At 50.8% G+C, this 20,131-nt stretch overlaps 2 protein-coding genes across 2 annotated transcripts; both read right to left on the reverse strand.

Moving 5' to 3' along the window:
• Positions 1 to 3,032: 3,032 nt before the first annotated feature.
• On the reverse strand, positions 3,033 to 11,780 carry DDX56 (DEAD (Asp-Glu-Ala-Asp) box helicase 56). Its single transcript, XM_008591901.1, has 14 exons — positions 11,566 to 11,780; positions 11,324 to 11,485; positions 10,345 to 10,505; positions 10,033 to 10,203; positions 9,798 to 9,888; positions 8,557 to 8,801; positions 8,117 to 8,236; positions 7,390 to 7,503; positions 7,176 to 7,270; positions 6,490 to 6,563; positions 6,263 to 6,352; positions 5,328 to 5,433; positions 3,617 to 3,690; positions 3,033 to 3,297 (listed from the first exon to the last, which is right to left on the reverse strand). Exons 1-14 carry the CDS (start codon positions 11,623 to 11,625, stop codon positions 3,220 to 3,222), a joined length of 1,641 nt encoding a protein of 546 aa, XP_008590123.1. The 5' UTR covers positions 11,626 to 11,780; the 3' UTR covers positions 3,033 to 3,219.
• A 3,566-nt stretch (positions 11,781 to 15,346) lies between these two features.
• Positions 15,347 to 17,657, reverse strand: TMED4 (transmembrane emp24 protein transport domain containing 4). The gene is made up of 5 exons (XM_008591902.1): positions 17,483 to 17,657; positions 17,186 to 17,286; positions 16,903 to 17,028; positions 16,539 to 16,685; positions 15,347 to 15,626 (listed from the first exon to the last, which is right to left on the reverse strand). Exons 1-5 carry the CDS (start codon positions 17,640 to 17,642, stop codon positions 15,477 to 15,479), a joined length of 684 nt encoding a protein of 227 aa, XP_008590124.1. The 5' UTR covers positions 17,643 to 17,657; the 3' UTR covers positions 15,347 to 15,476.
• Between the last annotated feature and the right edge of the window lie 2,474 nt (positions 17,658 to 20,131).

Here is a 20,131-nt window from a genome sequence, read left to right on the forward strand (position 1 = left end):
GCCCCCCATGCAGGAGGCTAAGACCCCCGAGAGCGAAGCACTGCCTTCCTTTTGCCCCCATCCCAGTGCCTGCACCTGGTAGGCCCCAGGTGTTGGCAGGACAGATGCCACCAACTCCACTGTAGTCGATTGCAGCTCGAGTGAGGCTGAGTTCAATGAAGGTCTGATTCTTGGCCCAATAAAGCTCCTTGTGTGCACAGACTGGAACTTCTCTACCTGATTCTAGACCCCAGCACATGACCCAGACCCACAGGCGCTCATTCAGGCCTAGGTGTGGGGGAGACTGCGTCAGCCTGGGGTGATGTCGCTGCACTCCCCTGACCTCCCTGTCTGAGCCCAGGGCTTCCCCAGCCTGGAAACTGTCCAAGCTTCTCTGCTGCCCTAAGCTTTGAGACAGCACATGTCATACCCCTTCCAGGTCCATGAAGCGTCTGGAAATGCCTGGCCCCAGACAGCCCCAGGTTTGTGCATACATCATGCGCACACCCTGAGGCCAGAGGGCTGACCTGGTATGGACATGCTTGTGCCAAATTAAGGGCACGGGCTTTGGTCAGAGGATGAGTCCAAGAGGCAGCCCTGCCGACCCTGAGCACCTGTTTCCTCACCTGTAAAAAGACACATGGTACCTGCGCCCAGGGCTGTATGGGCACCAAATGAGCCCAGCACACTTGGGAAGGATGCAGAGCCCTTCCCATTCTCTCCAGGGCCCTGACCACTTCAGACCCAACCCAGTGCAGGGCCTGCTGTAGCTCAGAGAGGAACACAGCAGGGGCAGACCCAGGGTGCCTACGATGTGCCTGTGCCCCTTGGTGGTAAGAGCCCCAGTAGTACAAGCACCTCTGTGGAATATACTATAAAGCATATGTATCTCACAGGACCTGGTTTTCCAAAGCCTTGCAGTTTCAAATATTGATGTTACAGAGGACTGGAAATTTTCCTCAGGCTATAAAGTCTCTGGTGTAAGATAAAGATTTGTGACACAGCAAGGTTGCTGGCTCAAGGACACACTAGTTACTATATAAAGATACTGGAAAATTTCTGGAGGGAGAAGGAATGTCTGCTAAGATCAAGCCTTTGTTGGTGGATCACTTGTCTAATGGATGTCATCTGACTTGTTTCACTAAAAGTTACCAGCCTATATTGTTAAACTATAACCCCACCTATGTTCTCTTCCTGTAACTTCCTGTTCTAAAAAATTAAATAAATAAATAAATAAACCCAATTCAGGGTTAATTTCCCGAGGAAGGGTTGCCTCTTGCTAAAGCGTTCCCAGGGAAGCTAACCACTTTGGGGCTTCTCACTGCTCAAAAAAATAGGCTTTAAGTAATCCTTTACGTCTCCGTCACCTAGGGAAAGTGGGGTAACAAATCCGTGGGGGCAAAGCAACACAAACAACATACCTCCACTGGGGTGGACGGGCTGAGGCCCAAATGCTGTGCAGCCCTCACTTGCTCTGTGCCCTCGGGTTTGCCAGGTAACTTTTGAGCCTCAACTCCCCCATCCAGAACATGGGAATAGTCTCCCCAAGGGCTACCATGATTTAGGAGGAAGTAATACAGGCATTCAACAGCCGTCATGTCATCACCCAAGCATCCAGCCCCTGGCTCAACCCTGGCTGTCCCCTAGCAGGAATACAGCAGAGTATTGGGAAGCAAGCTCCGGGCAAGGTGTGCTTGAAGTGACAGAGTCAGAGAGACAAGTCATGGAGACAAGTCGTACATTTTACAGCACAGCCTGGCCATAACATCTAAAACATCCAGAGCCCTTGCTGTCCCCAGAGACAGGTCTTGGTGCCTTGTGAAGCAGGGTGAAGGCCTGGCCAAGGCAGCGTAAGCACTCTCCCGTGATGTGGAAGTGATACCAATGCATGGGTCTCTGCAGTTCTTGGGACCCAGCAGATGCTCATATATAGTTGCTCTATCTCCAGCTCCATTAACTTTTTCCTTCTGAACACCCCTGAGCCACCAAACACAGAGACAAGAAATCTGCTCTAGCTCGTAATCCCACCCAAGCAGCAACACTGCCCCCGCCCCCATCACCCACCCTGGCTTCCTAGAAATCCTCAGAAGTTAACAGAAGAGCAGAGATTGTAGAGACCCCAAATTCAGGTCCTGCTACCCCTAGTCGTACCACACCCTAACTATAACCAAAGGCCCAGCCTCCTCACCTCTGTTCAAACTTCTGCTGAGATGCAATACAGCTTGGTTTCCTTCTAAAGCACTCAAGTGCTTCCCTACTTCCTCCCAGCTCTCCCACCCCCATCCTATCTCCTCATGCCCCCAGCCTGGCCTGGTTAATGCCTGATAAGCAGGTGACAATGACACTGTGATAAGCAGACTGAGTCAGCAGAGAATCCCACCCCTCCAAGCTGCAACCAGCAAACAGAAGCTGGTAGGCCCAGCCTTCAGGCTGGAAAGGTGGCCTGAGAGTGGAGGCCGGGCAGGAGAGGGAACAGCATGTGTGTTACACTACCACTCGTACACTGAACACATGCAGACACAAGCTCACATGAGCAGTCATCAGGAAGGGACCAGGAGACAGCTGCCCTGGCTCCTCTGAAGGGTGAGCGGCTTTCCCCTCTGAATCCACAATGTGCATGTGTAGGGGGAGAGGGAGGCTCATTGTCAGGAAGGCACATCTCCCCAGGGTACAGACCCATCTGGGGCCCTGCCCCAACATCAGGGCTGCAGGAGCTGGGTAGGAGGGCTCTGGGCTCTCACTGCTGACCTCTGCTTGCCAAGAAAGGCACTGCATGTAGCAGCAGAGCCAGGGCTGCCACTTCTGGAAGTTTCCCAACTGCCGAGGTTTGGGGAATAGTTCCTTTTTTTCTTTTTTTTTTTTTTATAAGATGACCAGTAAGGGGATCTCAACCCTTGGCTTGGTGTTGTCAGCACCACACTCAGCCAGTGAGCAAACCGGCCATCCCTATATAGGATCCAAACCCGTGGCCTTGGTGTTATCAGCACCGCACTCTACCGAGTGAGCCACGGGCCGGCCTGGAATAGTTCCTTTTTATATGCTAGAGGCACAAGCAAGGGCAGCTAAAAACTTTATTCTGTTGTTAAGGGGCCTGGAAGTGCCAAGGAGCTGGAGGGGCCAGCACTGGCTGTCCCGGAATTCAGTCTGTCCAGGCAGTGCAGTAAATGCCAGAGCTGCGCCACCCCTGCAGGCCAGGGAGCTGCTCCACACTGTGCTCAGCCCCCCAGGGGCCCGGAGACCTCAGGAGGGCATCGCTGCAGGTCTGGATTTCTTTCCTCTGTGCTTGAAGCTGCGTAGTGGGTTCTGGGCCTTCACCTTCTACGGGGGCAAAGTTACAGGTTAGTTGGAGGAATCAGACCCTCCATCAATCCATCACCTGCCCGCCCAAACTGAGACAGACACAGGGTGACCAGTGACCTGGCAAGGCCCCCACAGGCCACAAGCCAAGACCAGAAGCTGCTGTGGACACTGTCAGGGAGAAGGGCAGCCAGGGACAGATAAGCTGTGCTCATGGGCGGCCACAGGAGTGTCCCCAGCCCACGATTGTCCCAGCCACCAGGTTTTTGGGGCCCAGTTGTCAGGTGGCCTCTCTACATCCTGAGCGCAAGGCGCCAGCACACCAAGGTAGGAGCTGTACCTTGGCCTTCTTGAAGGAGGATGGCTTCTTCCGCTTCTTGTGAGGGCGCATGAGGCCACGAAGAGCAGGAGGAACTGGAAGAGATGCTTGATCTCAGTGGCCATCTCACCTGCCACAAGCTCCAGCCTCCACTGCCATCCCTATCCCAGAGATGTGGTCTCACCTCATGAGGGGCTTCCAGCCCTCCCACAAGCCTTTCTCGGTGCTGCCCCCACCCCCACCGACTCCGCAGCAAATCGTCCAATTCTGACCCAACCGACAGCCTACAACACATGCTATTCGTTATCACAGGTGCACAGGGCCAAAAGAATGTGAGCTTGTTAGACTCCTGTCTAAATCACTCTTCTGTAGTATTTAAATTTGCTGCAATAAACAGTAAACAAGAAAAATATATACAGCTTTAAAGAAAATGCAGCTGAAATAAGTTGATGGGTAATTACTTCACACCTGGCTCATCACTACAGATCCAGGTGTCCCCAACTGGTGGTCCTACATCCTTCCTTCCCTAGCACCATCCCGGTGGCACTTGACTTCAGCTCTGCCCTCACTTCCATGTCCCAAAGACTTCCCCAAGCCAAGTGCCAAAGATCCTCACATCCTGACCATCCCCAGGCCCTTCTAAACCTCCTGGATATATATCATCTTAGCAGTGACTTTGCTCCAATTTAACAGGGAAGACCTGATCCCTTAGGCCAAAGATCCAGCACCGCCTTCTCCCTGCTCCACCTCCTGGCATCTCAGACCAGGACCAGGGCCAGGGTCTCCTCCAGCTCATTGCTGTTGAGAACCTGGCCCCCCACCATGGCATTTTCAAGTTTCCATCTCTTCTGGACTCTTCCCTTCCCATCACTCAGGCCACTCCTGCCCTGGTATATTCCATCTCCACCCTCCTGTCACTACCACAGCAGCAACACCACACCTGTCTGCTCGTGGTCCAGGCTGACCAGAGCCCATGGTACCAGGAAAGGGCCTGCACTCACTGCCCACAGCCATCTCCTCTATCTATTTTAAGCATAAAAGTCATACACGCTCATTACCGAAAACTCACATATGGCACGTCAAAGAAGAAAAGTCATGACCCAGGACAGCTTGCATCACATGAGCAGAGCCACCAGGTTAATGGCCATGTACAGACCCAGTTTTGGCTTTATCGCCACCACAGAAACCACTCCTGGGTCCTGATATTGTACCTGCCAGCCCTGTGCCCTTGCCCCACCCTGCCCTTTTCCCTTTGCCACCTCATCTGTTTCTGTTCATGGAGTCTATCTCCCTGTCGACTGCTCTGCCCCAGACTCCACAGGTGCCTGGGCCTCGCCTTCAGGGGCTGCTAATTCTGAGTGTTCCCCAGTACCAGGAGTTCTGCCGCCTACCCGACCCTTCCCCAAACCTGTTCACTCCCTTCAGCCCACAGAGAGCCATTCGACCTGTCACTGGTTCATTCTTTCATCCAGCCAAGCCCTGGAGACCGCCTGGCCTGAAATCCTGGGTTTGCCACCAACTCTGTACTCCCGCAGTTTCCTCATGTCCACAATGGAGACAGCAACAGCTATCCCATGGGATGGGCGGACAAGCTTAAACGAGCGAGCACACACACGAGCGTACTTGTTTGTGTACATGTGTGCCGCCTGATTCTCCTGGGACCTGTTCCACCTGAGCAACCAATGCCATTTGCTCCAGCCCGCTGCCTCCTGATCCCCCAGGCCACACTCACCCAGGTAGTCAGGGACATGGCCTAGGTGAGGCTTCACCACCGCAGGATGCAAGGGCAGGTCGTGCCGCAGCAGCTGGAGGTCCCTGGGGTTGTCTTCAAAGTATGTCTGACAGGGGAACAACAAGCCCTGCAGAGTCAGCACCCCTCTTTTGTAACTTTGCAGATTCAGTTTTGAAAGGATAGCATGCTCACTTGTTCGAAAAGGCACAAGAGGTCACGCCATGAAAAGTTTTCCTACTGCCTTTGTCCCCGCCACCCTCCCTGTGCAGAGTAGGCTACTGGAGCCACTTTCTCACGTCTCCAAGTCCGCTGCACATGTATGAGGACTACACATTCAGTCTCCCTTGTCTGAAAGGCAAACAGCAGCACCCTGCACCCCTTTTCGCTTGGCATCCTCTCAGACTGCTCCACATCGACACACAGACAGCCTCCTCTTCTTTGCTATGTCAGTGTAGCCTTCAGCTAAGGATGTACCCTAGTTTACTCAGTGCGCCCCTATGGTGAGCTCGGGGGTGTTTCCATCTTCTGGTTCCACAGTAATGCTATGATGAATGCGGGCACGTATGACCATGCTCATTCACAAGTATGCCTAGCAAGTAAGTCCCCAAAGTACACGTGAACCTGTAATTCTGATGGACATGGAGGGTGTCCACTGTGAGTGGGCACGTATGACCATGCTCATTCACAAGTATGCCTAGCAAGTAAGTCCCCAAAGTACACGTAAACCTGTAATTCTGATGGACATGGAGGGTGTCCACTGTGAGTCTGTGCCAATTTACCTGCCAGCATAATGGGCTGGCTTCCTTCACTGGTTCCTGGCCCGTTTCCTCCCTCTCCCTGCCAAAGGCCAGCACACTGCCTGGTTCTCTGCTTCTCACCACTCAGCCTGGCGGCCTACTAAGCTTCATCCCCACCCTGCCTCCCTGTCCCCTCACCTTGAGCTTCTCTGAGTGTAGAAGCTCTTCCTTGATCTCCTTCAATCTCGCCTCCCGTATGGCCTGTTTAGTCACTGAGCGCATGGCATCCTACAGGTGAATGCTGAAGGTCAAGATGGTGGGGCTGCCCCAAACCCTCCCTCATGCCTGGATGCTCAGCAACAGGGCACGATCCCTGGGTCACAGCCCCAAACCCATCCACTCCCTACCCTACACATCCAGCTCACCCTGCAGCGATAGCGGAAGCCCTCAATCTCCTCCATCCGGAACTGGTAGGGGAGCAGGATGGGGGCCCCATTCTCTGTGGAGAAGGCACCAGTGAGGGTCTCGCAGGTGAGGGCTGGGATGGGGTCTACCAAGACTGCACCTGCAGCCTCCTGCACCTTCTCCCAGGGGCAAGGCAGCAGGGGAGCCACCACCTCCCTGGTATGCCAAACGCTCAGCTTCTCTGTACCTGGGTCTCATGGGACACCTCTATGGTGCTGTGGACGGGGGTAACCTATGTATCCTGGAGACATGGGTGTCATCATACCCTTGAGCCCCAGGACCTGCCGTCCACTTTCCCCTCCTCTGCCAAGGGCACCCTGGCAACAAGGGCACCCCAGGATGATGCCAGGGAGAGCAATCAAGGAGCACTTAGCATCTGGGGTCGGGCGCTGTCATGAGGTATGTCAGAGCAGCGTGTCACGTCACTTAACGCTCAAGAGGCAGACTGTAGAAGTGACTTTGGACAAAATACCTTGGTCTGCTCATCTGTGAAGAGGGATAGTGCCTGCCACACGGGCATGAAGAGGATGGACATTGGAAGCTGCTGGTCACACTACCCTGTTACTGCTGCTGTCACTTTCACAGGGTTTGAAGGTATCGTGGGAGAGGCCTGGCCTGGCCCAGCCCACATGAGCCAACCTCTTACCTCCACTGAGCAGCTCTTCAATCTTGCCCAAGTGGGACTGCTCTGTGGGTAGCACGAAGGTCAGGACTATGCCTGGGTTGTTGGCCCGTGCTGTCCTGCAAGGGGAGATGGCCCAGCCTGCATCTCTGGCCTGTAGGAACAGTCCAGCAAGCTCTGAGCCTTCATCATGCCTACAAGCCAGATGCCTGGCCCCCCACATTCCCAGCCCTCCTACCTGCCGGCTCGATGGATGTAGGCCTCAGGGGTGGGGGGAAGGTCAAAGTTGAGCACAGCAGATACATGGTGGAAGTCTATACCCCGGGCCACACCTGCCTCCGGATCAGAGGCCCTGCGGAGTCAATCAACATCAGCCAGACCCTTCCTCTCCTTTGGGTAGGCATTCTCAAGCTTAATTAGCAAAACTTCCTCTAAACAAAGCATGGGGACCACAAGACCCTGATATACATAAGACTCTTCAACATCAGAAGTGTTACAGGAGTTGGGGTATCGCAAGGTGGCCTGGAGCTTTGACACAGGGCCAAACTCTCATTCTGAGCTCAGCTCTGGGGCACCAGTAGAACTCACTGTCCTCCGGGGCAATCTGAGAACCACCCCTGGGCCAGTCAACCCTTCAAGTGGACAGAGACTGGGGGGCTTCCCTTTTCCTCTCAGAAATATACTCCCTACAAGTCACAGCCACACACCCGACGCAGGCTGGCCATCTCCCCCGCAGGACTGCATATGCCAAAAACCCAGGTTCAGTCTTCCCCTTCCTGCTGCACATTCAGTGGGTACCCTTCATTCCCCTGTTCTATGCCCAGGCAGCTGAGTAAGGGCCTAGAACCAGCCAGATCTGGAACGTCTAGCTCCCTGCTCTGTGCGCCCTTGTTTCAGTCTCCCAAAAAGCTGAAAAACAGGACTCACTTAGGAAGGCTGAGAAAAGAAGAGAAATGTGGACTTACTTGTCCCCTTTGGGCCCTCGGCCCCGATGCTTGCCCTTGACTGGGGCCCCCAGGACTTCGGCATCAGTAGCTATGACACAGTCATAGAAGCCTTGATTGAACTGTGAGATGATGTGGCACCTACAGGCCAACAGTGGAGAGAGGGTCAGCCCCCGCAGAGCAAGCTGGAGGCCCCTCTCCCAGTCCTGGCACTGTCATAATCATCTCTCTTTCTTCTCGTTTCTTCCTCTTAATCTCTTTCTCTACTTATCCTTTGTGCCTCAACTTCCTTAATAGAAGAAGGAGTAACAGTAGGTATTTTAGAGTTGTGAGAAATGTCAGTATCAGTCAAGTCCACAGCCTGGCCCCTACTAAGTGCTTAAAAAACAGGAACATCAACTGGGTCAGCTGTCAATGCCTACCTTCAACTTAACTCAATCAAGACATTGACCATGGCAAACCTGGAGCGCAGTGGGAGTTCTCCATTGAGCACACATGTGGGGATGCTGAACTGCTCCAGGAACAGGCGTAGCCGGTAACTCCGCTCTAGAGTGTTGACAAAGAGCAGGGATTTCCCCTGAATCAATGACAGCTTGAGCAGGGCATACAACAGCAGGAATTTGTCTTCCTCAGTCTCACAGACCACCTGAAACTGCTGTAACTGGTCTGGCCCTGGCAGCTGGGACTCCTGCAACTTGAGGGTAACCTGGGGAGAGGACAGACCAATGATCAGGAAAGAAAGAGAAGACACATGCTACAGCTACTGGCTCACCCACCAGGCACCAACATTTTAGTGCAGGGCTGAGATGCCTTTAAGGATTCTTGGCACCCTCAGTCCCCTCTAGTTTTGTAACCTAAAAAACTCAAAATGCCTTAACTATTGTGGGGTATAGAGGACGTAAACTAAACATAAAGTGCTTGGGGCACAGAACAAAGAGAGACATATCAATAAACAACTATAGGTCCATAGCAACAGAGCTTCCTTTTTTTTTTTTTTGTCTTTTGTCTTTTTCCGTGTCCGGCAACGGATCGCAACCCTCAGTGTTGCCCCCGTACCGGACCGGGGACCGGCAACGGGATTGCAACCCTCGGTGTTGCTCCCGTGCCTCGCTCAGCCAGTGAGCGGGAACCGGTCTGTATGTGGGATCCGAACCCTCGGGCGGAGCGCTGCCACGCTTCCCAAGCGGCGCACTATCCAGTGCGCCACCGGGCCGGCCCAACAGAGCTTCTGAAGGATACAATTTATGTAAGAATTTGGCCTTAGAATTTTGGCTCTGTTGCTCTAAGCAGCTCCCTGGGGGATCTCCGGTCTGTATGTGGGATCCGAACCCTCGGGCGGAGCGCCGCCACGCTTCCCAAGCGGCGCACTATCCAGTGCGCCACCGGGCTGGCCCAACAGAGCTTCTGAAGGATACAATTTATGTAAGAATTTGGCCTTAGAATTTTGGCTCTGTTGCTCTAAGCAGCTCCCTGGGGGATCCCTGCTCAGGCTTTTAGATAAAGCATGATTTGAACTGGGAAACAGTTGAGGATGCCTGAAAATATGTATGTAGTGATATCAGATGACTGGCTTTTAGTGCCTCAGAACCAGAGATAAAACACCCCATGACAACCATCCCACCCAAAACATCAAAAGCTCCTCTGAAAAGGAGCATCAAGTCCTCTAAGTGTCCCCATGCCTGCAGCTCAACGTGCCCCTTACCGGGTTATGTAGTACTAGCTCCTTGAGTGCTTGTACATCCTCGTTAAAAGTAGCTGACATGAGAAAAGCCTGGTAAATCCGGGGCAAGTGACTGAAATGAAACAGAGCCTGATCAGACTCCAGCTCCAAAAACCTCTAATTGTGGCAGGCAGCAGAACTTCCAGCCACCAAGCTCTAGGTTCAATACTCTATTCACAAATGTTTCCACCAGAAACCATCCCTACCTTTTCCTTACCAGAGAAGACTCTTGAGTTCTTCTTCAAATCCGAAGGAAAAAAGAAGATCAGCCTCATCCACCACCAGCAGCTCCAGGGAGTCACGCAGTTTCAAGCTGTCCTGCTGCAAGTGACTTAATATGCGGGATGGGGTCCCCACCACCACATCTGGCTTCTCCATCAGCACAGCTCTGCAGGTGGGCAAACAGCAGCATCAGGGAGAATGTAGCAGCTGAGACCTCATGCTGGACCAGCCCTCTCTCTTGCTGCACACAAACCCAATCCCACATCTCTGTGTAGCTTCATTCCCCTGCGGCTGTGCTTTCACCCACCTCTGAGAGGCTAAGTCTTCAGCAGCAGAGACATTGGCCACCCGGATGTCCCGAGCACAGTAGGTAGCCAGCTGCTGAATCATGAACTGGGCCTGCCGTGCCAACTCCTTTGTAGGAACAAGGACAAGGCCTCTCACAGCCTGTTCTATCACAGGACCTGTCTGTAAGAACGTGAATGAAAGACTTTAGCCAGCAGTGCATATTATTGTGTCCACATGATGCTTTTCTCTACTTCTTCCAGGCAATCTGACCTATCCACTGCAACACAACTTAGCTGATCAACCTCTCTGCCTGCCTTAAAATGTAGAGTGGAGGACTCTTTCCCTGGGCTCTGACTCACAAGAAAGAATAACTTACTCTATGGCTATGATGTTACAGTAGTGCCCCTTTTATCCGTGGTTTTGATTCCCGTGGTTTCAGTCAACAATGATTGGAAAACATTAAATGGAAAATTCCAGAAATAAATAATTCATAAGCTTTAAATTGTGCACAGTTCTAAGTAGTGATAAAATCTCTCCCTATCTGGCTCCTTCCTGCCCCAGACAGGAATCCATTGTACAGCCTATCCACGCTATATACATCCACTACCATAATAAAAAAACATAGTACATTTAGGGTTCTGTATTATTACCAGATTAGACATCCACTGGGGGTCTCTGAACTTATCCCCCAAGGATAAAAGGAGACTACCCTACTTAAAGTGTACTAATTATGGAGGCTAAATCTCACTCTAATTCTATAAGTAGAAAGGGAAGATGTGCCCCCTTTTTATAGAAGATTACTCAAGATTACACAAAGGCTGGTAATAGCAGGGCCCAGGTAAACATGAACTCCAGTCCAGAGCCACAACAGCACCAGCTTCTCCAAGGCCAGCCTGCATGGGGATGGGGACCAAGAGAAAACACTGCACAAACGGGAACCTCCCTTCCCAGCCTTTGGGGCCTGCCTCTTTCCTCTCCTCGGCCCTCCCGCTACCCACCGCCTTCCTGTGGAGCAGCAGCTGCAGCATCGGAATAGCATAAGCGGCCGTCTTCCCGGAGCCCGTGCGAGCCCGAGCCAGAAGGTCCTTCCCCTCCAGGGCCAGTGGAATGGCCTTTTCCTGGATCAGCGTAGGCCGCGACCAGCCCAGGTCGGTGACGGCCTAGGAGAAACGAGGAGCGTGGTTCAGGCGGCGCGGAGGACGGCGCACCCGTAAACCAGCTCCCCAGCTCTCCCCAGTACCTGCAAGAGCCGGGGATCCAGGCCCATGTGTTCGAAGCCCAACGCCTCTGGGTCCGCCATAGTCCTACTCCGTAGTGACAGCGCGCACGCGCGGCAGGGAAAATGAAGACGTCGCGGGGGCGGGCCAAAGCAACAACCAATCAGATTCGGAAGATCCGTCACTTCCCGGAAGTCCTGGATCCAAGGCTTCCGGTGTTTTGTCCGCGGTCTGCGGCTGCACAGTGTTCGGGTGTAACCGGATCTCCCCGCGGTTCCTCTGGATCTGCAGGGGGAACCGCTGCCGGGGCTGATGGAGGTTGGCAGGATCGGTTTCGCTCGGTTAGGGTTGGGGCCGGCGAGGCGGGGCAAATGAGAGCAAATGAAGCGGGGCGCACCAGCCTATTTTGGAGCCCGGGAGAGAGGCCGGGCGGAGGGGCACGGGCTGGAAGAATGAGCAGCACAGATCCATGGCAGCAGCTGCCTGAGACAGAGGAAGGAGGGTTGGTCTAAGGTTCCCATACCTGGCTGCTCATCAGTCATCTGCACAGCTTGATGACAGTTCTGTGGGTCTTAAGTCTGACATGGGTCTTCGGCTATAATCAAGGTGAGACCCAAGCCACTATGCTTGTCATAATATGTTACAGCAGCAATAGGAAACTAATACAGGCGGAGACTAAGAAACTTATCACTTTAAAAGTGGAAGAGGGAAACTAAAGAGAAGGTCAGAGTGGTGCCATGTGAAGACTCAACCCACCACTGCTGGCTTTGCAAATGGAGGAAGGGAGCCACAAGAATTACCAGACATGGGCTGGTGGGTTAGCTCAGTTGGTTAGAACGCAGCTCTGTAACACCAAGGTCAAGGGTTTGGTTCGTCACACTGGCCAGCCGCCAAAAGAAAGGAAAATAAAATTACCAGACGCTTGTGATTACATTAAGCCCACCCAGACGATCCAGAATAATCTCCATATTTTAAAGTCATCTGATTAGCAACTTTAATTTTCCTTTGCCATATTAGATAACATAGTCACTGGTTTCAGGGATTAGAATATGGACATTGTTGGGGGGCTATTACTCTGCCTACCATACCACTAAAAACAAATCTACTTAATCAGACTGGAGCTGAGTGTTGCCCAGGTTGATGAGCTTCCAGAGTGATCTTTGCATCTGGTCTGACATGGCCCAGCACCCGAGTACCAAGACTAGGTTCTGGCTGTTGTTAAATTGAGAACAGAATCCCTCATGCACAACAGGAAAAGTCAGGCTGGGACCAAATGATGAAGATGGGTACTGCCAGTCCCAGTGAGAGCTGGGGAACTGGGCTGAGATGATAGGGATATTAAGAATGGTCGCCCCTTGCCCCCAACCCACTTTTTTTTGTGGTAAGGAGACAGAAGGCTGTTTGGTAAGGACGTTGCAATCTAAGAAAGCAAAAATCTCAGAATGTAATCAAGAGTATAAGGGGGTGGTGGGATCACCAGAATTCTTTGGGTGTAGCCTATTGTTTTTTTAAAAAACTTTTTTAGGCCACAATGTATCTATGAATATGACACACCTGTATGGAAATGCTTATTCTCCCCACAGCCACCACTTGTTGGCCCATCCTCTGGCCATTCCAATTCCACCTGCTCCATCAGTGTAAACGTGTAATGCATACCCATCTTTGTCCTCACTCCACTCCACTACCCTCCCTATCAAAAATGAGCAAGAGGTGGGCCGGCCCGTGGCTCACTTGGGAGAGCGTGGTGCTAACAGCATCAAGTCAAGGGTTAAGATCCCCTTACCGGTCATCTTTAAAAAAAGAGCAAGGAGAAACTCAGGGCATACTGACCTACCTGCATAATTGAGATGTGCTCAATTGTGTCTTCTGCTGAGCAGACCTTATCTGTAGCTTCCTGTCCTCTCACAGCCCAGGCTCCAGTCTAGCTGCTACTGACTATATTTCTAGTAACAGCCACAGGACAGAAATGTGTCCCTTCCCAACATGTCACATATCCCCCAAGAGCCTCAGGCCAGAGGTCCACACATCTAATTAGTTCAAAGGCAATCTGATTTCCCATGTGTGGTTTTGTTTTTTTGGGGTTTTTTTAGCAGCTGGCTGGTACAGGGACCGAAACCTAGATGTTATACTACCATGCTCTGACCAACTGAGCTAACTGACCAGTCTCTCCCTGTTAATTCTAACCTGAAGAAAACTGTAAACTATTTCAAATATCTGAAGAATTTTGGCATTTTGTTTCACTGAACTGTTACACAGCCATCCAGAATTGGAAACATGAGGAATATGTAGAGTTTTTAATACCAAAATATTTAAATGAAAACTATAGAACTAAATTTCATGTATTTTTAAGGGTAAAAATAGGTACATATATGGAACAGCAGGTCATAAAGTAGCAAGAAGGGAAGAATTTAGTTCTGTAGGTCAGATACATTTAATAAATAATATTTCAAATAAACAATGTATAAAAAAATAAGAATGGGCAACTGATGGCATTAAGTTTTATACACAGGAAGTGCATGGAGGAATTTTAAGATCTGTTCAGATTTAGTTATTTATTTTCAAATTCACATTTCTGGGGGCTAAGAAGCTGGGTACTTAATATCCTCAGATGATTCCTTGCTGATGTGTTGTCTACTTTGTGAATGGTTGAGCAACCAAGCACCCTGTTCCCAAATACCCTAGGGGCTGGTCTGTCCAAGTCAGTCCTAGTACCACAAGTCCACACTGAAGTCCACTCCAAGTCATCACAGAGGCAGTCTAAGCCAGGAACCTTGCCTCCTTCCCTCTCTGCCTCCCCTCTGCCCACAGCCTCTTATTTCATCTCAAACACAGCTACTACAACACATTTTATTTCACTGGAAAAAATGTGTATAAAGAACCAAATCTGGTTCCCATGAAGAAAACATTTAACACAACTTAAATAAAAGTTAAGGGATGAGGGAGGGTAAGAGTGCACTGACCCATGCTAGCTCCGTCACTGCCTTACCTCTGACTCTGAGGCCCTATGGGATGGAAATCACAAATGTGTAAGAGAACTCTGATGGCCCTCTGATACAGCCATGAGCAGCTGTAACATCTGCCCACAGAACACTTAAATCCTGAGAGTTGCCATGGTAGCTATTAGAAATGTGTGAATAAACAATGCATACGCACTGCATTAGTGTTTTGAGCTAGTTACAGGCAGTAGCACTTCGATGAGGAAGGAAAATATATAATTTATCAAAAAATAGTTCTACTATAGAAAAACGTCTCAATCCTCCAGGGCCAAGACTGCCCCTTATTTACATTCACAAAGCCACTGAGTGAACCCAGGACTGACCATAGAGCAGGGGTCAGGGCCTCCTCCATGGGATATGCCACTCACCCACTGCATAAACAGTCAGAGAACAGAGGTGTCAGGCTGGCCGGTAAGCTCAGTTGGTTAGAACGCAGTGTTGCAACATTGAGGTCAAAGGTTTAGAATCCCACACTGGCCAGCCGCCAAAAAAAAAGAGCAGAGGTGAAGGAGAGATTTTTCTTTTGCTCATTTTGTATGAGAATAGAGGGGAATCACTGGAGGCAAGAGAAGCAAGACTTAATCCTGGGTAGCCCTAAGACAGATTTTGAAACTTGAACCAATGTCCTGCTTCCTTGAGAACCAGGGTTAATAAGTGGCTGATCTGAATGGTTTGCTGCCATGGAACCAATGTGACATTTTTTTTTTTTTCCCTCAAAATCCAGGTGGATAAGGGATAGGGTGGGGAAAGTACCAAATAATTGAGGTGAAAAGGACGAGAACCAGGGTTAATAAGTGGCTGATCTGAATGGTTTGCTGCCATGGAACCAATGTGACATATTTTTTTTTTTTTCCCCTCAAAATCCAGGTGGATAAGGGATAGGGTGGGGAAAGTACCAAATAATTGAGGTGAAAAGGACGGGTCATATGGAGAGGGCTCTATACCAGCTTCTTGGCCTCAAAGAAGCTCTTGAGGTGACGCATCTGCCAGATGCCAGTGAGGATGAGGATGACGGTCTGAGCAATCGACCACCACAGTACCCTCTGGTTGGTGCTCTCGCTGGTCAGACGGAAGCGCTCTTCACGATACTGCGTGGGGCAATGGACACAAGGTTAAAAGAGCAGGAAAAACAATCCCGGGCTGTTGTGAGGTTCCCCCCATGTGTGACTTCTCAACTCCAAGACCAAACACCTTCTGGAATAGCGCCTGTGAATGCTGCCACGGTCTCCCCGCTGAAATTGCCTCAAAGAAGGGGTGGTGCTGTCCCTCCGCAAGCATCTCTGTTAGGACTGAAATTATGTTCCTACCACTTCAAACAAGATCCAAGGAAAGCAGGTAGACAATGGTTATTACTAGACTGTGAACTGTCTTCACTTTATTTATTTACTTGGCAGCTGGCCAGTATGGAGATCTTCACTTTACTTTATAGAGCTTAAAAGTGACTATCTAAAGCAAAATGTGGTCTATTCATACAATGGAATATTATTCAGCCTTAAAAAGTAAATTCTTCCACATGCTACAATGTAAATAAACCTTGAGGACATTACGCTAAGTGAAATAAGCCAGTCACAAAAGAGTAAATACTGTATGATTCTACTCATATGTTACCTAGAGTAGTCAAATTCATAGAGACAGAAAGTAGAATGGGCTGGGGAAGAAGGGAATGGGGAATTGTTGTTTAATAGACACAGTTTTCAGTTTGGGAAGATGAAAAAGTTCTGGAGACAGATGGTGGTGAGGGTGGCACATTATGAATGCATTTAATACCCCAGAGCTGTACACTTAGAAGCAATCAAAATGGTAAGTATTTATGTTACGTGTATTTTACCACAATAAAAATTTTTGAAAAAAAAAACCACAATTATTAGACTGATACACTCCATTCCATTCTTTGAAGAGCTGATCTCCCAAGCAGGGAAGAACCCAAGCAGAAACTCCAAGTAGGAATAGTGGGCATAAAGGTCACTTTCATCTCCAAGTACAAGGAGACATGCTCTTACCCGCTGGTAGTCCTGCTCCTTCTGGATCTGCTCCACCTGATCGAGCAGCTGGCGGGCACGGAGCTGCAACTCCGTTAGCTTATCCTTAGCAGCGATCTCAGGATAGTTGTTGGCGTGCTCTCCGACCTGGATATTCAAGTGCACTCGCTACAAGGAAACACGGGGTATCTGAGTGATGGAGCCTTTAACCATCTGTCCAAGGCTATGAAACCCACTCTTGTCCCTGGCTGTGGGGCATAAGGGCAACATCTGTCTCCCCAATTCTGACTGTGCCACAGAGTGTCACAAATGATGGTGGCGACAAATCAATATTTAGAAACAAGTGAGAGATTCCAATCTGCGACCAAAGAGAAAATCCTCTTACCAGTTTGCCACCGGCGAAGAGAGCCATCCTGGTTGAGTTGGAGTGCAGACAGATCTGATGGTCACCGGGAGTGTGGGAAGTGAACGTGAAACGGCCCTCAGAGCCGTACTGCCGGGACAGCACCACCTGCAACGTGCGTCATGAAAGCCCCACCTCTGCTGCGACCTCTCCAAGTGCAAGCTCCTGTCTCCTATCTCAGGACCCAGGAAGCGCTTCACACCCCACGGGAGTTCCACTGAGGAACGCTCGATGCCAGCTAGAGCACTGCCAGCGGCGGCCCTACCTTGCCGTCGGGGTCCTTCACTTCTACGTGCATGCCCAGGCCAGGGGTCGAGGGTAGGAAGACCTCCTTCTGCTTATCCCACATCTGGGTGCGATAGTTGCCTGCAGGACAGACACACAGTCACTATCTGGCCCCGCGGGCCGCCTCTCCGCCCAGCGTCCTCACCCCACCGCCCCGTGCGACCCGCGGTGCTAGGTAGGGGCCTGGCGTCCTCGGCACCCTCAGGTCAGGTCTAGGAGGACGCCGCCGAGGGCCGGGCTGGGGACAAAGGGCCTCTCCACCCTCAGCCCGCCTGACCGATGACCATGGTCTCGTCGGGGATTTCCTCGATGAAGCAGCGTTTCTCGGTCTCGCCGATATGGAAGTAGAGCCCCCGGGTGCCCACTGTGCACAGCGCGAACAGCAGCAACGCCGCCGGCCCCATAGCAGGCAGTCGCCCGCCCCCGAAACCCGCCATCTCACCCCCCCGCGCGCATGCGCGAACCGGAGCACCGCCCTGCGCCGGTGCGCCACCCAAGACCCCCCTCCCGCAAGCGGTGGAGGAGGAGGTATCTGCGCAGTGACGCCCGCCCTCTGTCCCTCCCCTTCCGGTACGACATGCCGCCGCGCAGGCAAGCCTCTCCCTGCCCTCCCCCCCGCACGGCTTTGCGCCTGCGCGCTGCTCCCGCTATGCCTAGTGGGAAGGTAGAAGGGCCTGTGCAGTGGCACCTACCCCTCCGTTCCCGTACGTCGCCGCACGTCACCGCTTTGCGCCTGCGCAGTGACGCTCATCTGCGCCCAGCAGTGATTTGGGTCCCAGAGCGCTACCGGGACGCTGGAAGTTACTTGACAGTGGCGGCCTCGATGACCTGGAACGTGCCCGTGGGGGTCCCAGCGCCCCCCCTTGTCTGTCCTGTAAGAGCCTAGATGAGCCTGGACGACGCTCTGGGCTCTGAGTGCGCCCCGAGAGCCCCAGGCTACAGAGTTGCCGGTCCTCTAAGAAGCTGAAAGTTGATTTGGGGCTTGAAATCTCCTGATTTTTAAATATTAGCGTTTAGCTCAACTTTTTTTCCTGATGGGATGGACGACAGAGCCGCACTCAAGTGGACGGTTTGTAATATCTGTCCAAATCCAGTGGGAGACACTTTTCCAGATTTTAGTAACTTGACCTCCCTGTTTATTGTGGTTCACTCCCTTCTCTACATCTCTGCCTCATTCTCCTCCTTTCATTCTTCGAAAAAACTGGTGCAAGATGGCACTGAAAGTCTGGGCTAAGAAAATTAAGGAACAGACAGGTAGGAGGGTAACTTGGAATGAGTAGCGTCCTGGGGCGTGTTTACACACCTAGTTACAGCACACCCTTTTTGTGTACAGAGAGATGAAAAACAAACTAGAAAGATACTTATTGGGTATGAAATTAGAGCAAAGAAATATTAAAACTTCTTTTTTATTTTTATTTTTTTTTAAAGATGACCGGTAAGGGGATCTTAACCCTTGACTTGGTGTTGTCAGCACCACGCTCACCCAGTGAGCAAACTGGCCATCCCTATATGGGATCCGAACCCGTGGCCTTGGTGTTATCAGCACCGCACTCTCCCTAGTGAGCCACAGGCCGGCCCCCCGTTTTTAATTTTTGATTAAGAGAATTTCCAAACACGTGAAAGTAGAACAGTTACAATGAACTTACATACACTCATCACCTTCAACAACAAGCAGCTTTCTACCGTCCTTGTTTTGTTTATCCCTTTCTGCATTGTTTTTCTGAAGTGTGTTAAAGCAAATCATTTCATCCATAAATACTTAAATGTGTGTCTCTAAGAGATAAGGACTTTAAAAGATACCATTATCACACCGATCAAAATTTAAAATAATTCTTTAACATCATCGAATACCTAGTATGTGTGTTCAGTTTCCTCCTCCTATTGTCTCGATAAAACTTTTTACACAGATTGTTTACTCAGGGTCCAAACAAGGTCTACTTATTGCATTTCATTGACATATCTCTTAGGTCTATTTTAATATGTAACAATTCCCCTTATTCTGTTGTTGTTTATGCCATTTACTTATGGAAGAAACTGGGTCATTTGGCCAACAGAATTTCCACGTTCTGGGTTTTGCTGATTGTGTCTTCGTGTGTCATTTAACATGTTTCTCTGTCCCTGGTGTGTCTTGTAAACAGAGTTAAATATAGAGCCAGGGAGGGTGTACACTGCAACTCATGAATCTTCTTCAGGCCCTCACTTGCACAGACCCCTATACCTAATGTTATATTTGTAGTCTTGTCATTTTTTTCCTTAAAGGAGACCCTGATATATGTATAGTTTCAGGGCTGGAGGCTAGATTAGGTTCAGGTTTAATTTGAGGGTTTTGTTTTGTTTTATTGCAAGAACCCTTTGCAGCTGGCACTGTGTACTTTTATTGTGACACATCAGGAGACACACAATGTGTGGTTGTCTCCCTCTTAATAATGTTGGAATTCATTTCTCAGTTCAGGGGTTGTCAGCCTGATCTATCCATCATAAAGTTTACCATCAATCTTTCTTTTTTTTTTTTTAAAAAGATGACCGGTAAGGGGATCTTAACCCTTGACTTGGTGTTGTCAGCACCACGCTCAGCCAGTGAGCCAACCGGCCATCCCTATATGGGATCCGAACCCGGGGCCTTGGTGTTATCAGCACCGCACTCTCCCGAGTGAGCCACGGGCCGGCCCAGTCAATCTTTCTTCTAATAGTCTAGCAACCATTGATAATCATCAGAACAGTGGTTCTCAACGAGGGGCAGTTTTGCCCTATCCCACCCAGGCGAAATTTAGCAATATCGAGATATTTTGGGTTGTCAAAATTGGGCCGGCCCCGTGGCACACTTGGGAGAGTGCGGTGCTGGGAGCGCAGCGACGCTCCCGCCACGGGTTCGGATCCTATATAGTACTGGCCGGTGCACTCACTGGCTGAGCGCGGTGCGGATGAC

This window comes from Galeopterus variegatus, unplaced genomic scaffold, assembly GCF_000696425.1.
Source record: "Galeopterus variegatus unplaced genomic scaffold, G_variegatus-3.0.2 Scaffold7382, whole genome shotgun sequence".
In the NCBI taxonomy this organism is placed as follows: domain Eukaryota; kingdom Metazoa; phylum Chordata; class Mammalia; order Dermoptera; family Cynocephalidae; genus Galeopterus; species Galeopterus variegatus.

Excerpts from the sequence above, each read along its gene's own strand:
- TMED4 (XM_008591902.1), bottom strand. The coding sequence starts at position 17,642 with ATGGCGGGTTTCGGGGGCGGGCGACTGCCTGCTATGGGGCCGGCGGCG. Across the intron at positions 17,029-17,185 it reads TGAAGGACCCCGACGGCAAG|GTGGTGCTGTCCCGGCAGTA; the intron begins GTAGGGCCGCCG and ends CGCACGTTGCAG. Across the intron at positions 16,686-16,902 it reads TCTTCGCCGGTGGCAAACTG|CGAGTGCACTTGAATATCCA; the intron begins GTAAGAGGATTT and ends GTTTCCTTGTAG.
- DDX56 (XM_008591901.1), bottom strand. The coding sequence starts at position 11,625 with ATGGCGGACCCAGAGGCGTTGGGCTTCGAACACATGGGCCTGGATCCC. Across the intron at positions 7,504-8,116 it reads CGAGGGCCCAAAGGGGACAA|GGCCTCTGATCCGGAGGCAG; the intron begins GTAAGTCCACAT and ends TTGACTCCGCAG. Across the intron at positions 6,564-7,175 it reads TGAAGAGCTGCTCAGTGGAG|AGAATGGGGCCCCCATCCTG; the intron begins GTAAGAGGTTGG and ends CCTTCTCCACAG.